The 15,420-nt window shown below is 45.8% G+C and overlaps 1 protein-coding gene across 1 annotated transcript in view; it reads right to left on the bottom strand.

The window, feature by feature from the left end:
* trip11 (thyroid hormone receptor interactor 11) overlaps positions 1–15,420 on the bottom strand; it is a 58,467-nt gene that overhangs the window by 26,383 nt on the left and 16,664 nt on the right. The window contains exons 5-14 of the mRNA XM_036962313.2: positions 15,277–15,345; positions 14,584–14,776; positions 11,780–12,127; positions 11,467–11,504; positions 11,292–11,369; positions 8,347–8,562; positions 7,372–8,097; positions 4,996–5,154; positions 4,240–4,407; positions 1,197–1,281 (exon numbers count right to left, since the gene is read on the bottom strand). Of these exons, the coding sequence (XP_036818208.1) occupies positions 1,197–1,281; positions 4,240–4,407; positions 4,996–5,154; positions 7,372–8,097; positions 8,347–8,562; positions 11,292–11,369; positions 11,467–11,504; positions 11,780–12,127; positions 14,584–14,776; positions 15,277–15,345 (2,080 nt within the window). The remainder of the gene's footprint in view (positions 1–1,196; positions 1,282–4,239; positions 4,408–4,995; positions 5,155–7,371; positions 8,098–8,346; positions 8,563–11,291; positions 11,370–11,466; positions 11,505–11,779; positions 12,128–14,583; positions 14,777–15,276; positions 15,346–15,420) is intronic.

Here is a 15,420-nt window from a genome sequence, read left to right as displayed (position 1 = left end):
ACAGCCTCTACTGTATACAGCCTCTCTACTGTATATAGCCCCTCTACTGTATATAGCCCCTCTACTGTATATAGCCCCTCTACTGTATATAGCCCCTCTACTGTATATAGCCCCTCTACTGTATATAGCCCCTCTACTGTATATAGCCCCTCTACTGTATATAGCCCCTCTACTGTATATAGCCCCTCTACTGTATATAGCCCCTCTACTGTATATAGCCCCTCTACTGTATATAGCCCCTCTACTGTATATAGCCCCTCTACTGTATATAGCCCCTCTACTGTATATAGCCCCTCTACTGTATATAGCCCCTCTACTGTATATAGCCCCTCTACTGTATATAGCCCCTCTACTGTATATAGCCCCTCTACTGTATATAGCCCCTCTACTGTATATAGCCCCTCTACTGTATATAGCCCCTCTACTGTATATAGCCTCTCTACTGTTATTTTTCACTGTCATTTATTGTAGTTTTTTTTTATTTCTTTACTTATCTATTTTTCACCTAATACCTATTTTTTACTTACAAATTGCACTGTTGGTTAGGGCCTGTAAGCATTTCACTGTCAGGTCTACACTGTTGGTTAGGGCCTGTAAGCATTTCACTGTAAGGTCTACACTGTTGGTTAGGGCCTGTAAGCATTTCACTGTAAGGTCTACACTGTTGATTAGGGCCTGTAAGCATTTCACTGTAAGGTCTACACTGTTGGTTAGGGCCTGTAAGCATTTCACTGTAAGGTCTACACTGTTGATTAGGGCCTGTAAGCATTTCACTGTAAGGTCTACACTGTTGGTTAGGGCCTGTAAGTAAGCATTTCACTGTAAGGTCTACACTGTTGGTTAGGGCCTGTAAGCATTTCACTGTAAGGTCTAAACTGTTGGTTAGGGCTTGTAAGTCAGCATTTCACTGTAAGGTCTACACTGTTGGTTAGGGCCTGTAAGCATTTCACTGTAAGGTCTACACTGTTGGTTAGGGCCTGTAAGCATTTCACTGCATTTCACATGTTGTATTCGGCGCACGTGACGAATAAAGTTTGATTCGAAATGTATTTATTATGTGCCGGCTGCAAAACATTTGTGGGGTGACCCCAAATCATGGGCTGGTGCCACCAAGGGAAAGCCTGGAGCCATAACAATACACACAGACGAAATCACATCACATTCTAAACAACAGCAGAACAGGTCATTCTATTTACCTGTGATGATGTCCAGGGTGCGTGGCTCGGACAGGCCGGAGGGCTGGGGTCTGTTCTGCTGGTCCCTGAGGCGATCGATCTCCTCCTGATAGGGTGATCATCAGTTATTACTCTTTTATTGCACTTTTCATTACATTAATTAATCATCTAAAAGTGATTTTAAAGCGGTGTGGTGGGAGGGGGGGTGATGATTAGATGGCCGGGTAGATCAGTCACGACAGGCCGGGTAGGTAGATCAGTCACGACAGGCCGGGTAGGTAGTTCAGTCATGACAGGCCGGGTAGATCAGTCATGGCAGGCCGGGTAGATCAGTCATGGCAGGCCGGGTAGGTAGTTCAGTCATGACAGGCCGGGTAGATCAGTCATGGCAGGCCGGGTAGGTAGTTCAGTCATGACAGGCCGGGTAGATCAGTCATGGCAGGCCGGGTAGGTAGATCAGTCAGGACAGGCCGGGTAGATCAGTCATGGCAGGCCGGGTAGGTAGATCAGTCATGGCAGGCCGGGTAGATCAGTCATGACAGGCCGGGTAGATCAGTCATGACAGGCCGGGTAGATCAGTCAGGACAGGCTGGGTAGATCAGTCAGGACAGACCGGGTAGATCAGTCAGGACAGGCCGGGTAGATCAGTCAGGACAGGCCGGGTAGATCAGTCAGGACAGGCCGGGTAGATAAGTCAGGACAGGCCGGGTAGATCAGTCAGGACAGGCCGGGTAGATCAGTCAGGACAGGCCGGGTAGATCAGTCAGGACAGGCCGGGTAGATCAGTCAGGACAGGCCGGGTAGTTCAGTCATGGCAGGCCGGGTAGGTAGTTCAGTCATGGCAGGCTGGGTAGGTAGATCAGTCATGGCAGGCCGGGTAGATCAGTCATGGCAGGCCGGGTAGGTAGATCAGTCATGACAGGCCGGGTAGGTAGATCAGTCATGACAGGCCGGGTAGGTAGATCAGTCATGACAGGCCGGGTAGGTAGATCAGTCATGGCAGGCCGGGTAGATCAGTCATGGCAGGCCGGGTAAGTAGATCAGTCATGACAGGCCGGGTAGGTAGATCAGTCATGACAGGCCGGGTAGGTAGATCAGTCACGGCAGGCCGGGTAGATCAGTCACGACAGGCCGGGTAGGTAGATCAGTCATGACAGGCCGGGTAGGTAGATCAGTCATGGAAGGCCGGGTAGATCAGTCATGGCAGGCCGGGTAGGTAGATCAGTCACGGCAGGCCGGGTAGATCAGTCACGACAGGCCGGGTAGGTAGATCAGTCATAACAGGCCGGGTAGGTAGATCAGTCATGGAAGGCCGGGTAGATCAGTCATGGCAGGCCGGGTAGGTAGATCAGTCATGGCAGGCCGGGTAGATCAGTCATGGCAGGCCGGGTAGGTAGATCAGTCAGGACAGGCCGGGTAGATCAGTCATGGCAGGCCGGGTAGGTAGATCAGTCATGACAGGCCGGGTAGATCAGTCATGGCAGGCCGGGTAGGTAGATCAGTCAGGACAGGCCGGGTAGATCAGTCATGGCAGGCCGGGTAGGTAGATCAGTCATGACAGGCCGGGTAGGTAGATCAGTCATGACAGGCCGGGTAGATCAGTCATGACAGGCCGGGTAGATCAGTCATGACAGGCCGGGTAGATCAGTCATGACAGGCCGGGTAGATCAGTCAGGACAGGCCGGGTAGATCAGTCAGGACAGGCCGGGTAGATCAGTCAGGACAGGCCGGGTAGATCAGTCATGACAGGCCGGGTAGGTGGATCAGTCATGACAGGCCGGGTAGGTGGATCAGTCATGACAGGCCGGGTAGGTGGATCAGTCACGACAGGCCGGGTAGGTGGATCAGTCAGGACAGGCCGGGTAGATCAGTCATGACAGGCCGGGTAGGTGGATCAGTCACGACAGGCCGGGTAGATCAGTCAGGACAGGCCGGTTAGGTGGATCAGTCATGACAGGCCGGGTAGGTGGATCAGTCACGACAGGCCGGGTAGGTGGATCAGTCACGACAGGCCGGGTAGGTGGATCAGTCAGGACAGGCCGGGTAGATCAGTCATGACAGGCCGGGTAGGTGGATCAGTCACGACAGGCCGGGTAGATCAGTCAGGACAGGCCGGGTAGGTGGATCAGTCACGACAGGCCGGGTAGATCAGTCAGGACAGGCCGGGTAGGTGGATCAGTCACGACAGGCCGGGTAGATCAGTCAGGACAGGCCGGGTAGGTGGATCAGTCACGACAGGCCGGGTAGATCAGTCAGGACAGGCCGGGTAGGTGGATCAGTCACGACAGGCCGGGTAGGTGGATCAGTCACGACAGGCCGGGTAGATCAGTCAGGACAGGCCGGGTAGGTGGATCAGTCACGACAGGCCGGGTAGATCAGTCACGACAGGCCGGGTAGGTGGATCAGTCACGACAGGCCGGGTAGGTGGATCAGTCACGACAGGCCGGGTAGGTGGATCAGTCACGACAGGCCGGGTAGGTGGATCAGTCACGACAGGCCGGGTAGGTGGATCAGTCACGACAGGCCGGGTAGGTGGATCAGTCACGACAGGCCGGGTAGGTGGATCAGTCACGACAGGCCGGGTAGGTGGATCAGTCACGACAGGCCGGGTAGGTGGATCAGTCACGACAGGCCGGGTAGGTGGATCAGTCACGACAGGCCGGGTAGATCAGTCATGACAGGCCGGGTAGGTGGATCAGTCATGACAGGCCGGGTAGGTGGATCAGTCATGACAGGCCGGGTAGGTGGATCAGTCACGACAGGCCGGGTAGGTGGATCAGTCACAACAGGCCGGGTAGTTCAGTCACGACAGGCCGGGTAGTTCAGTCACGACAGGCCGGGTAGTTCAGTGAGAAGGGTAAGAGCGGAGGTGAGGATGAACTTTAATTTCCCCAAGGGGGAAAAGTAACTTAGGCACACAGTACTGCTGTATACAAAATAGACACTGTACATTACACACTCAACATGTGTCTCAACGTGTACTTGTCACTATCCAAATAAACCATAATGAATAGCATAACAGATATATTGCACGTTACCCATGGCATACATATTGTAGACCTACCTTCAGGTGGCTGTTGTCTTCCTTCATGCCTCCCAGCTGCTTGTCCTTCTCCTCCAGAGCTCCTCTCAGGGTCTCAGCCTCCTGGGTGGCTGCCTGGACCCCGGCCTCCAGCTCCCTCTGGGTGGCGGCCATGTTGGCTCTCAGACTCTCCGTGAAGGAGTCCTTCTCCTGGAGATTCACATTTAGAATCATAAAAATAAAAAAAAATTAAAAGGTGCAATCTGCAATTCCTACATGCATTTTTTGGACTTATAATTTAATGATACATAGGCATTGATTATAAAAAACTATATATATATATATATATATATATATATATATATATATATATATATATATATATATATATATATATAACTTATAAATGTCTCATGAGCTTCGTTCAACTGTCTAACCCCATCGGAACGGCAAACGTTTCACTCCATTGTTTGTAAACAAGGTAATTGTAAACAAACGCTGTATAGCTCCAACACATGGTTACAGTTATCATGTTGATCTTGTCAACAAAGTCCTCGTATCCATAGCTTTGTCTACGAATTATGAGAGTCATTACATTTCGGCAGCCATATCTATCCTTAATACCCCGAAAGGTGGCGGGCGTGACCGCTTTGTAGTTGTTGTTTTTAACTGCAGATTGCCCCTTTAAAATGTCAGAAAGGTCTGTCACAGAGTTAGATAAAAGGACTCATGGATATATATACCCGTTATAAGACAAAAGATGAGTCCTCTATCAAACTCTATGGTATGTCAGCTGACCTGGAGGAGGTCGGACAGCTGTTTCTGTCCGGCCACGGTGATGGACAGCATCTCGTTGGTGTCTCTGTGGTCGGAGGACATCTGCTCCACGTCTCTTTTAAGCTGGGATATCTCCAGATCCTTCTCCTGGTTCAGCCTCACTGTCCGCTCATGCTCCGTCTGCAAGCAATTAAATCAAACTTTATTTATATAGCACTTTAAAACAAAACATTTGGTTCAAAGTCAACGCTTAACAAATTAAATTAAAATAATAAACAAAGTGAGAAAGATAAAAACAACTTTCTAGAAAAATATGATTATGAAGACAGATAAATATGATAATGAAGACAGATAAATATGATTATGAAGACAGATAAATATGATAATGTAGACATAAATATGATAATGAAGACAGATAAATATGATAATTAAGAGAGATAAATATGATAATGAAGAGAGATAAATATGATAATGAAGAGAGATAAATATGATAATTTAGACAGATAAATATGATAATGAAGACAGATAAATATTATAATGAAGACGGATAAATATGATAATTAAGAGATATATATGATAATGTAGACAGATAAATATGATAATGTAGACAGATAAATATGATAATGGAGCGATAAATATGATAATGAAGAGAGATAAATATGATAATGAAGAGAGATAAATATGATAATGAAGAGAGATAAATATGATAATGGAGAGATAAATATGATAATGTAGACAGATAAATACGATAATGTAGACAGATAAATATGATAATTAAGAGAGATAAATATGATAATGGAGATAAATATGATAATGGAGATAAATATGATAATGTAGACAGATAAATATGATAATGTAGACAGATAAATATGATAATTAAGAGAGATAAATACGATAATGTAGACAGATAAATATGATAATTAAGAGAGAAATATGATAATGTAGACAGATAAATATGATAATTAAGAGAGATAAATATGATAATGAAGAGATAAATATGATAATGTAGACAGATAAATATGATAATTAAGAGAGATAAATATGAAATGAAGACAGATAAATATGAAATGAAGACAGATTAATATGAAATGAAGACAGATTAATATGAAATGAAGACAGATTAATATGAAATGAAGACAGATTCATATGAAATGAAGACAGATATGACTATGAAGACATAAATATGACTATGAAGATAGATACAAGATATTAAGTGTCCTGGCTGGTCTAACAGTATCCTAATGATTTTTTAAAATTATAATAATTTAAAAAAAATGTTATTTAACATCGCAAGTCAGTTAAGAACAAATTCGTATTTACAATGACGGCCTACCGGGGAACAGAGGGTTAACTTTCTTGTTCAGGGTCAGAACGACAGATTTTTACCTTGTCAGTTCGGGGATTCGATTCAGCAACCTTTCGGTTACTGTCCCAACGCTCTAACCACTAGCTAGCTACCTTGCCACCCCAAATGATGAATGAAGATACTAAGTGTCCTGGCTGGGGTAATAGTATCCTAATGATAAATGAAGATACTAAGTGTCCTGGCTGGTCTAACAGCATCCTAATGATAAATGAAGATACTAAGTGTCCTGGCTAGGGTAACAGTATCCTAATGATAAATGAAGATACTAAGTGTCCTGGCTGGTCTAACAGTATCCTAATGATAAATGAAGATACTAAGTGTCCTGGCTGGTCTAACAGCATCCTAATGATAAATGAAGATACTAAGTGTCCTGGCTGGTCTAACAGCATCCTAATGATAAATGAAGATACTAAGTGTCCTGGCTGGGGTAACAGTATCCTAATGATAAATGAAGATACTAAGTGTCCTGGCTGGTCTAACAGCATCCTAATGATAAATGAAGATACTAAGTGTCCTGGCTGGTCTAACAGCATCCTAATGATAAATGAAGATACTAAGTGTCCTGGCTGGTCTAACAGCATCCTAATGATAAATGAAGATACTAAGTGTCCTGGCTGGTCTAACAGCATCCTAATGCAGCAGTCTCCGGCACACATGGGTCAAACTCCTTCCACGGACGGCCGAGCGTCAGCGGATTATTGCCCCGCCCTTGTTCTTGATTGATGAAATAAGGTCACAAATGAGTTAGGAACTCCACTCACTTGGTTGTCTAGGTCCTAATTGAAAGGACCCCCCCCCCCCCCAAAAAAAAAAAACCTGCGGACACTAGTCCCTCTACGAAATGAGTTCGACACCCCTGGCATAGAAAGTCTGCATATGTTCAAATCCAGCCTACGGGACTTTGACATAACCTCTCTCTGTACCTGCCCACTAACATCCATCTCTCTCTGTTCAATAACATCAGAAAATAGTTTGAATATATCTAGAAAAATTAAATGAAGATAGATAAATGTATTAAAACAACAGTGGACCTGTAGTGCCGAGGCGTCCATGGAGCGGGCAGCGGTCAGCTCCTCGATGGTCTGCTGGTACTGCCTGGTCTGTTCCTGTAGCCCCTTCTCTGCCTGGCCCAGTTCCCCTTCCAGCTGGCTCTTCTCCAGCTTCAGAGCCTTGATACGAGTGTCCTTCTCCAGGACGGTCCTGGTGAGAGCAGCCTGGACCTCCCTGACCTGCCTGGCCAGCTCCTCTATCCTCCCCTGGGCCTGCTCAGCCTCAGTCTTCAGCCTCTGCTTCTCCATCTTCATCTCGTAGTCTTCTGACATCATCTTCTCCTGGGAGCTCCTCATCTCTGCCAGTTCTCTCCTGAGCACTTCCAGCTGCTCTATGGACGCCCCGGATTCTCTCCCTCTCTCCCCAGCCTCACACAGCTCTGCCCGGGCAGCCGACAGCTGCTCCTCCCTCTCCTGTATGGTTCTCTGGAACTCCTGGGTCTCCCTGCGTGCCTCTTTGCCCATCTCTGTTGCCCGTCCAAGTTTGTCTCTCAGCTCCTTAACGGTGTCCTCCAGCTGCTGCTTGCCCATGTGTAGGTCGTTGAGAGTGAAGGCACTGTGGCTCAGTTTCTCCTGCTGGGCCTTTAGCTCTTGCTGCAGCGCCGCCCTCTGGTCGGCGGTGGTACTGAGCTCTGATTGGAGCCGAGCCACAACAGCTTCAGATTCCTTCAGCTGAACGGAGAGCTGCTCCTTCACCGAGATGACATGCTGTAACGTGGAGACGCAACACAATGAAACAGCATAACCTTGTCTCAGTCGTGTTACTTTGCCGCGCGTCTGACTAATATAAACTTTGGAGACTTGTTTGTACGGCATAACACAAATGTGAGTGACAAACCATAATCTGATCACGTAAACCTCGTCTTTAAATAAATTCACAATGAAATGACCCATTTCCCTGTTAAAAAAACAAACAAGCAAACCCCACAGTGTAGTCTGCACAAATGCCAACCAGACCTGTGTAGCCTGTTGGTTCTGTCGGTCCAGTTCTTCCAGCTCGTTGAGGAGGGTATCTCGTTCCTCCTGGATCTCGATCAACGACTGCTCGCTCTTCTCTAGCTCTGCCCTCAGCCCTGATAGCTGCTCTGTGGCGGATGGGGAGGACTCCCCTCCATCAAGGCTGTCTGACTCCACTCTCTCCTCGGCCCTGGCAAGCCTCTCCTGTAGATTCCGCTGAGGAAGAAAAAATAAATATATAAAAATAAAATAAAAATTGTCAACAATAATTAAATATTTCAACTGAAAATAACTCTCATCGAACAGCAAACGGCAATGTAGAAAACCCTTCTCAGGGCCCTCACCCTCTCTGAGGCAACTGATTACAATCTAACACTTTATTCCTAGTTATATGTACCTATCTACCTCAATTATTGCATACTCCTGTACATTGACTCAGTACTGGTATCCTGTGTATATAGCCTAGTTATCATTACTGGTACCCTGTGTATATAGCCTAGTTTTCATTACTCAGTACTGGTACCCTGTGTATATAGCCTAGTTATCATTACTCAGTACTGGTATCCTGTGTATATAACCTAGTTATCATTACTCAGTACTGGTACTCTGTGTATATAGCCTAGTTATCATTACTCAGTACTGGTACTCTGTGTATAGAGCCTAGTTATCATTGACTCAGTACTGGTACCCTGTGTATATAGCCTAGTTATCATTACTCAGTACTGGTACCCTGTGTATATAGCCTAGTTATCATTACTGGTACCCTGTGTATATAGCCTAGTTATCATTACTCAGTACTGGTACCCTGTGTATATAGCCTAGTTATCATTACTCAGTACTGGTACCCTGTGTATAGAGCCTAGTTATCATTACTCAGTACTGGTACCCTGTGTATATAGCCTAGTTATCATTACTCATTGACTCAGTACTGGTACTCTGTGTATATAGCCTAGTTATCATTACTCAGTACTGGTACTCTGTGTATATAGCCTAGTTATCATTACTCAGTACTGGTACCCTGTGTATATAGCCTAGTTATCATTACTCAGTACTGGTACTCTGTGTATAGAGCCTAGTTATCATTACTCAGTACTGGTACCCTGTGTATATAGCCTAGTTATCATTACTCAGTACTGGTACCCTGTGTATATAGCCTAGTTATCATTACTCAGTACTGGTACTCTGTGTATAGAGCCTAGTTATCATTACTCATTGACTCAGTACTGGTACTCTGTGTATAGAGCCTAGTTATCATTACTCAGTACTGGTACCCTGTGTATATAGCCTAGTTATCATTACTCATTGACTCAGTACTGGTACTCTGTGTATAGAGCCTAGTTATCATTACTCAGTACTGGTACCCTGTGTATATAGCCTAGTTATCATTACTCAGTACTGGTACTCTGTGTATAGAGCCTAGTTATCATTACTCAGTACTGGTACCCTGTGTATAGAGCCTAGTTATCATTACTCAGTACTGGTACCCTGTGTATATAGCCTAGTTATCATTACTCAGTACTGGTACCCTGTGTATATAACCTAGTTATCATTACTCAGTACTGGTACTCTGTGTATAGAGCCTAGTTATCATTACTCAGTACTGGTACTCTGTGGATATAGCCTAGTTATCATTACTCAGTACTGGTACTCTGTGTATAGAGCCTAGTTATCATTACTCAGTACTGGTACCCTGTGTATATAGCCTAGTTATCATTGACTCAGTACTGGTACCCTGTGTATATAGCCTAGTTATCATTACTCAGTACTGGTACCCTGTGTATATAACCTAGTTATCATTACTCAGTACTGATACTCTGTGTATAGAGCCTAGTTATCATTACTCAGTACTGGTACCCTGTGTATATAACCTAGTTATCATTACTCAGTACTGGTACTCTGTGTATAGAGCCTAGTTATCATTACTCAGTACTGGTACTCTGTGTATAGAGCCTAGTTATCATTACTCAGTACTGGTACTCTGTGTATAGAGCCTAGTTATCATTACTCAGTACTGGTACTCTGTGTATAGAGCCTAGTTATCATTACTCAGTACTGGTACTCTGTGTATATAGCCTAGTTATCATTACTCAGTACTGGTACTCTGTGTATATAACCTAGTTATCATTACTCAGTACTGGTACCCTGTGTATATAGCCTAGTTATCATTACTCAGTACTGGTACTCTGTGTATATAACCTAGTTATCATTACTCAGTACTGGTACTCTGTGTATATAGCCTAGTTATCATTACTCAGTACTGGTACTCTGTGTATATAACCTAGTTATCATTACTCAGTACTGGTACTCTGTGTATAGAGCCTAGTTATCATTACTCAGTACTGGTACTCTGTGGATATAGCCTAGTTATCATTACTCAGTACTGGTACTCTGTGTATAGAGCCTAGTTATCATTACTCAGTACTGGTACCCTGTGTATATAGCCTAGTTATCATTGACTCAGTACTGGTACCCTGTGTATATAGCCTAGTTATCATTACTCAGTACTGGTACCCTGTGTATATAACCTAGTTATCATTACTCAGTACTGATACTCTGTGTATAGAGCCTAGTTATCATTACTCAGTACTGGTACCCTGTGTATATAACCTAGTTATCATTACTCAGTACTGGTACTCTGTGTATAGAGCCTAGTTATCATTACTCAGTACTGGTACTCTGTGTATAGAGCCTAGTTATCATTACTCAGTACTGGTACTCTGTGTATAGAGCCTAGTTATCATTACTCAGTACTGGTACTCTGTGTATAGAGCCTAGTTATCATTACTCAGTACTGGTACTCTGTGTATATAGCCTAGTTATCATTACTCAGTACTGGTACTCTGTGTATAGAGCCTAGTTATCATTACTCAGTACTGGTACTCTGTGTATAGAGCCTAGTTATCATTACTCAGTATTAGATAACTAGAGAGTAAACAAACGCCCACCTTCTCCTTCCTCAACGTCCCGATGACAGTGTTGAGTTCTAGAATGTCAGCGTGTTCCACCTCCATCTTTGTTTCACTCTGATCCAAACAATCAACACATACATTTAAAGCAGGAACGATCACAGAATAAACTACAGATTTCAACCACATTGTAAATACATTATGTGATAGATACCTGAAGACTCTTCAGCCTTGAGATCTCCTTCTCTGCACCTTGAAAAAGAGGACCAAAAAAAAGAAGTTGGAGTTAACTTGAGCTTTTGACAAATAACTAAAACCCACTCAAGGGATAGAATCAATTCCCTTTCCTTTCAATTCAATCAGTAACCTGAACGGAAAATCTGAATTTCAGTTTACCCTCACTCTACCTTGTGTATATTTATATTGTATTATACATTTGTAAATGAGACCTAAGTCTCACAATATATCTTACCTGTTGTAAATAAATGTTCAATCATTTTTGGGGGGAATAAATACTGAGACTGTACCTGCGAGAGCATTCCTCAGCCCCTGTATCTCCTGGTCTAGCTGAGCCTTGTTCCGGGCTTTCCCCTCCTGTTCCTGGACACGTGACTGGAGCTCTGTGACAGACGTCTGCAGCCGAGTGTAGTTCTGCAGCAGCTCAGCGTTCTCTGCCTGCGCCTCCTCTTTCTCCTGCTGCAGCGTGGCCTGTCTCTTCCCTGCCTCCTCCAGATTAGCCGTCAGCTCCTTCAGCTGCTCATCCTGCTCCTCCTTCAGCCGCTCCTCCGCTGCCTCCTGTAGGGACTGGATAGTGTTCTGGAGGTCTGAGAGCATGGAGGACTCCTGAAGAGCGTTGGCTGTGGCTGAACTAGTAGCTGGAAGGGTTTGGATACAGAGGGTAACACGTAAGGGAAATGTGTGAGAGTCTTAGGTCAGGGTGGAGAAATCAGTCACAGGTACAGTGCATTGGGAGAGTATTGAGACTCTTCCCTTTGTCAACATTTTGTTACGTTACAGCCTTATTCTAAAATGTATTAAATACATGTTTTTATCAATCTACACACAATACCCCATAATGACATCACAATACCCCATAGTGACATCACAATACCCCATAATGACATCACAATACCCCATAATGACATCACAATACCCCATAATGACATCACAATACCCCATAGTGACATCACAATACCCCATAGTGACATCACAATACCCCATAGTGACATCACAATACCCCATAGTGACATCACAATACCCCATAGTGACATCACAATACCCCATAGTGACATCACAATACCCCATAGCGACATCACAATACCCCATAATGACAAAGTAAAAACAGGTTTTTAGAAATATTATTTACATAAATGTATTCAGATCCTTTGCTATGAGAGCATAGCAAAGGTCCATCCTGATTCCATTGATCATCCTTGAGATGTTTCTACAACTTGATTGGAGGCCAGCTGTGGTAAATTCAATTGATTGGACATGATTTGGAAAGGCACACACCTGTCTATATAAGGTCCCACAATTGACAGTACATGTCAGAGCAAAAACCGAGCCATGAGGTTTAATTGTAATTGTAAAAGTAATTGTCCGTAGAGCTCCGAGACAGGATTGTGTCGAGGCACAGATCTGGGGAAGGGCACCAAAACATTTCTGTAGCATAGAAGGTCACCAAGAACACACTGGCCTCCATCGTTCTTAAATGGAAGAAGTTTGGAACCACTGATTCTTCCTAGAGCTGGATGCCCGGCCAAACTGAGCAATCTGAGGAGAAGGGCCTTGGTCAGGGAGGTGGCGATGGTCACTCTGACAGAGCTCCAGAGTTCATCTGTGGCGATGGGAGAACCTTCCAGAAGGACAACCATCTCTGCAGCACTCCACCAATCAGGTCTTTATGGTAGAGTGGCCAGATGGAAGCCACTTCTAAGTAAAAAGGCACATGACGGCCCACTTGGAGTTTGTCAAAAGGCACCTAAAGGACTCTCAGACCATGAGAAACAAGATTCTCTGGCCTGATGAAACAAAAATTGAACTCTTTGGCCTGAATGCCAAGCGTCAAGTCTGGAGGAAACCTGGCACCATCCCTACGGTGAAGCCTGGTGGTGGTAGCATCATGCTGTGGGGATGTTTTTCAGAGGCAGGGACTGGGAGACTAGTCAGGATCAAGGGAAAGATGAACGGAGAAAACTACAGAGAGATCCTTGATGAAAACCTGCTCCAGAGCACTCAGGACCTCAGACTGGGGGGAAGGTTCACCTTCAAATAGGACAACGACCCTAAGCACACAGCCAAGATAACGCAAGAGTTGCTTCGGGACAAGTCTCTGAATGTCAGTCTCTGAATGTCCTTGAGTGGCAGAGCCAGATCGAACATCTCTAAAGACCTGAAAATAGCTGTGCAGCGACGTGCCCCATCCAACCTGACAGAGCTTGAGAGGATCTGCAGAGAAGAATGGGGGAAACTCCCCAAATACAGGTGAGCCAAGCTTGTAGCATCATACCCAAGAAGACTTGAGACTGTAATCGCTGTCAAAGGTGCTTCAACAAAGTACTGAGTAAAGGGTCTGAATACTTATGTGATATTTCAGTCTGTTCCTCCCTCCGTCTGTCCCTGTTCCTCCCTCCCAGTCTGTCCCTGTTCCTCCCTCCCAGTCTGTCCCTGTTTCCTGTTCCTCCCTCCCAGTCTGTCCCTGTTTCCTGTTCCTCCCTCCCAGTCTGTCCCTGTTCCTCCCTCCCAGTCTGTCCCTCCCTCCCAGTCTGTCCCTGTTCCTCCCTCCCAGTCTGTCCCTGTTCCTCCCTCCCAGTTTGTCCCTGTTCCTCCCTCCCAGTCTGTCCCTGTTCCTCCCTCCCAGTCTGTCCCTGTTCCTCCCTCCCAGTCTGTCCCTGTTCCTCCCTCCCAGTCTGTCCCTGTTCCTCCCTCCCAGTCTGTCCCTGTCCCTCCCTCCCAGTCTGTTCCTGTTCCTCCCTCCCAGTCTGTTCCTGTTCCTCACCTCCAGTCTGTTCCTGTTCCTCCCTCCCAGTCTGTTCCTGTTCCTCCCTCCCAGTCTGTTCCTGTTCCTCCTCTCCTCCAGTCTGCTCCTGTTCCTCCTCACCTCCAGTCTGTTCCTGTTGTTCCTCCCTCCCAGTCTGTTCCTCCCTCCCAGTCTGTTCCTCCCTCCCAGTCTGTCCCTGTTCCTCCCTCCCAGTCTGTTCCTGTTCCTCCCTCCCAGTCTGTCCCTGTTCCTCCCTCCCAGTCTGTCCCTGTTCCTCCCTCCCAGTCTGTCCCTGTTCCTCCCTCCCAGTCTGTCCCTGTTCCTCCCTCCCAGTCTGTTCCTCCTCCTCACCTCCAGTCTGTTCCTCCTCCTCTCCTCCAGTCTGTTTCTGTTCCTCCAGCTCCTCTATCCTCTCCTCGTACTCTGCCAGCTCGTCCCGGTGGCGCCGGATGACGTCGGCCATCTTCTGTCTCTGAGCGTCCTGCAGCGCTGCTAACTCATGCTGGTGCTCATCTACCTCACGACCCATCTCCTCACGCAGCTCCTGTTCCAGTAGAATAGAATCATATAGAATGTTCCACAGAAAGAGGAATAGAGACGATCAGTCTCTCTTAGTCCAAGCAGGATTTAAAACAATATTTTTTGACGTTTGATTCATAAAGCCCTTTTTACATAAACAGTTGGCAAAATAGGTCTACAGCAAGGCTCTCCAACCCTGTTCCTGGCGAGATACCCTCCTGTAGGTTTTAACTCCAACCCTGTTCCTGGAGAGAAACCCCCCAGTTGGTTTTAACTCCAACCCTGTTCCTGGAGAGAAACCCATCTTGTTCATTTTCACTCAAACCCTAATCTAGCGGTACCTGATCCGAGGGTTTCTCTCCAGGAACAGGGTTGGAGTGAAAATCTACAGGAGGGTATCTCTCCGGGAACAAGGTTGGAGTGAAAACCTACAGGATGGTTTCACTCCAGGAACAGGGTTGGAGAGCCCTGTTTTACAGTAACCCAGCCTAGACTCCCAAGGAGAAAGCACATGCAAACTCCCACCTTGATGATCCTCTGAAGCTTCAGGACCTCTCCCTGGTCACCGTTTCCTGCCCCTGGGGCTACGGATGCCTGAAAAAAAAATAGAAATATCAGAATTAAGATATGATTCCATCCCTCAATTAAAAAATGTGGGTTTTTACGTGT

This window comes from Oncorhynchus mykiss, chromosome 25 (assembly GCF_057628025.1).
Source record: "Oncorhynchus mykiss isolate SJ-2025 chromosome 25, ASM5762802v1, whole genome shotgun sequence".
In the NCBI taxonomy this organism is placed as follows: Eukaryota; Metazoa; Chordata; class Actinopteri; order Salmoniformes; family Salmonidae; genus Oncorhynchus; species Oncorhynchus mykiss.
This window is presented reverse-complemented; position numbering and strand designations above follow the sequence as displayed.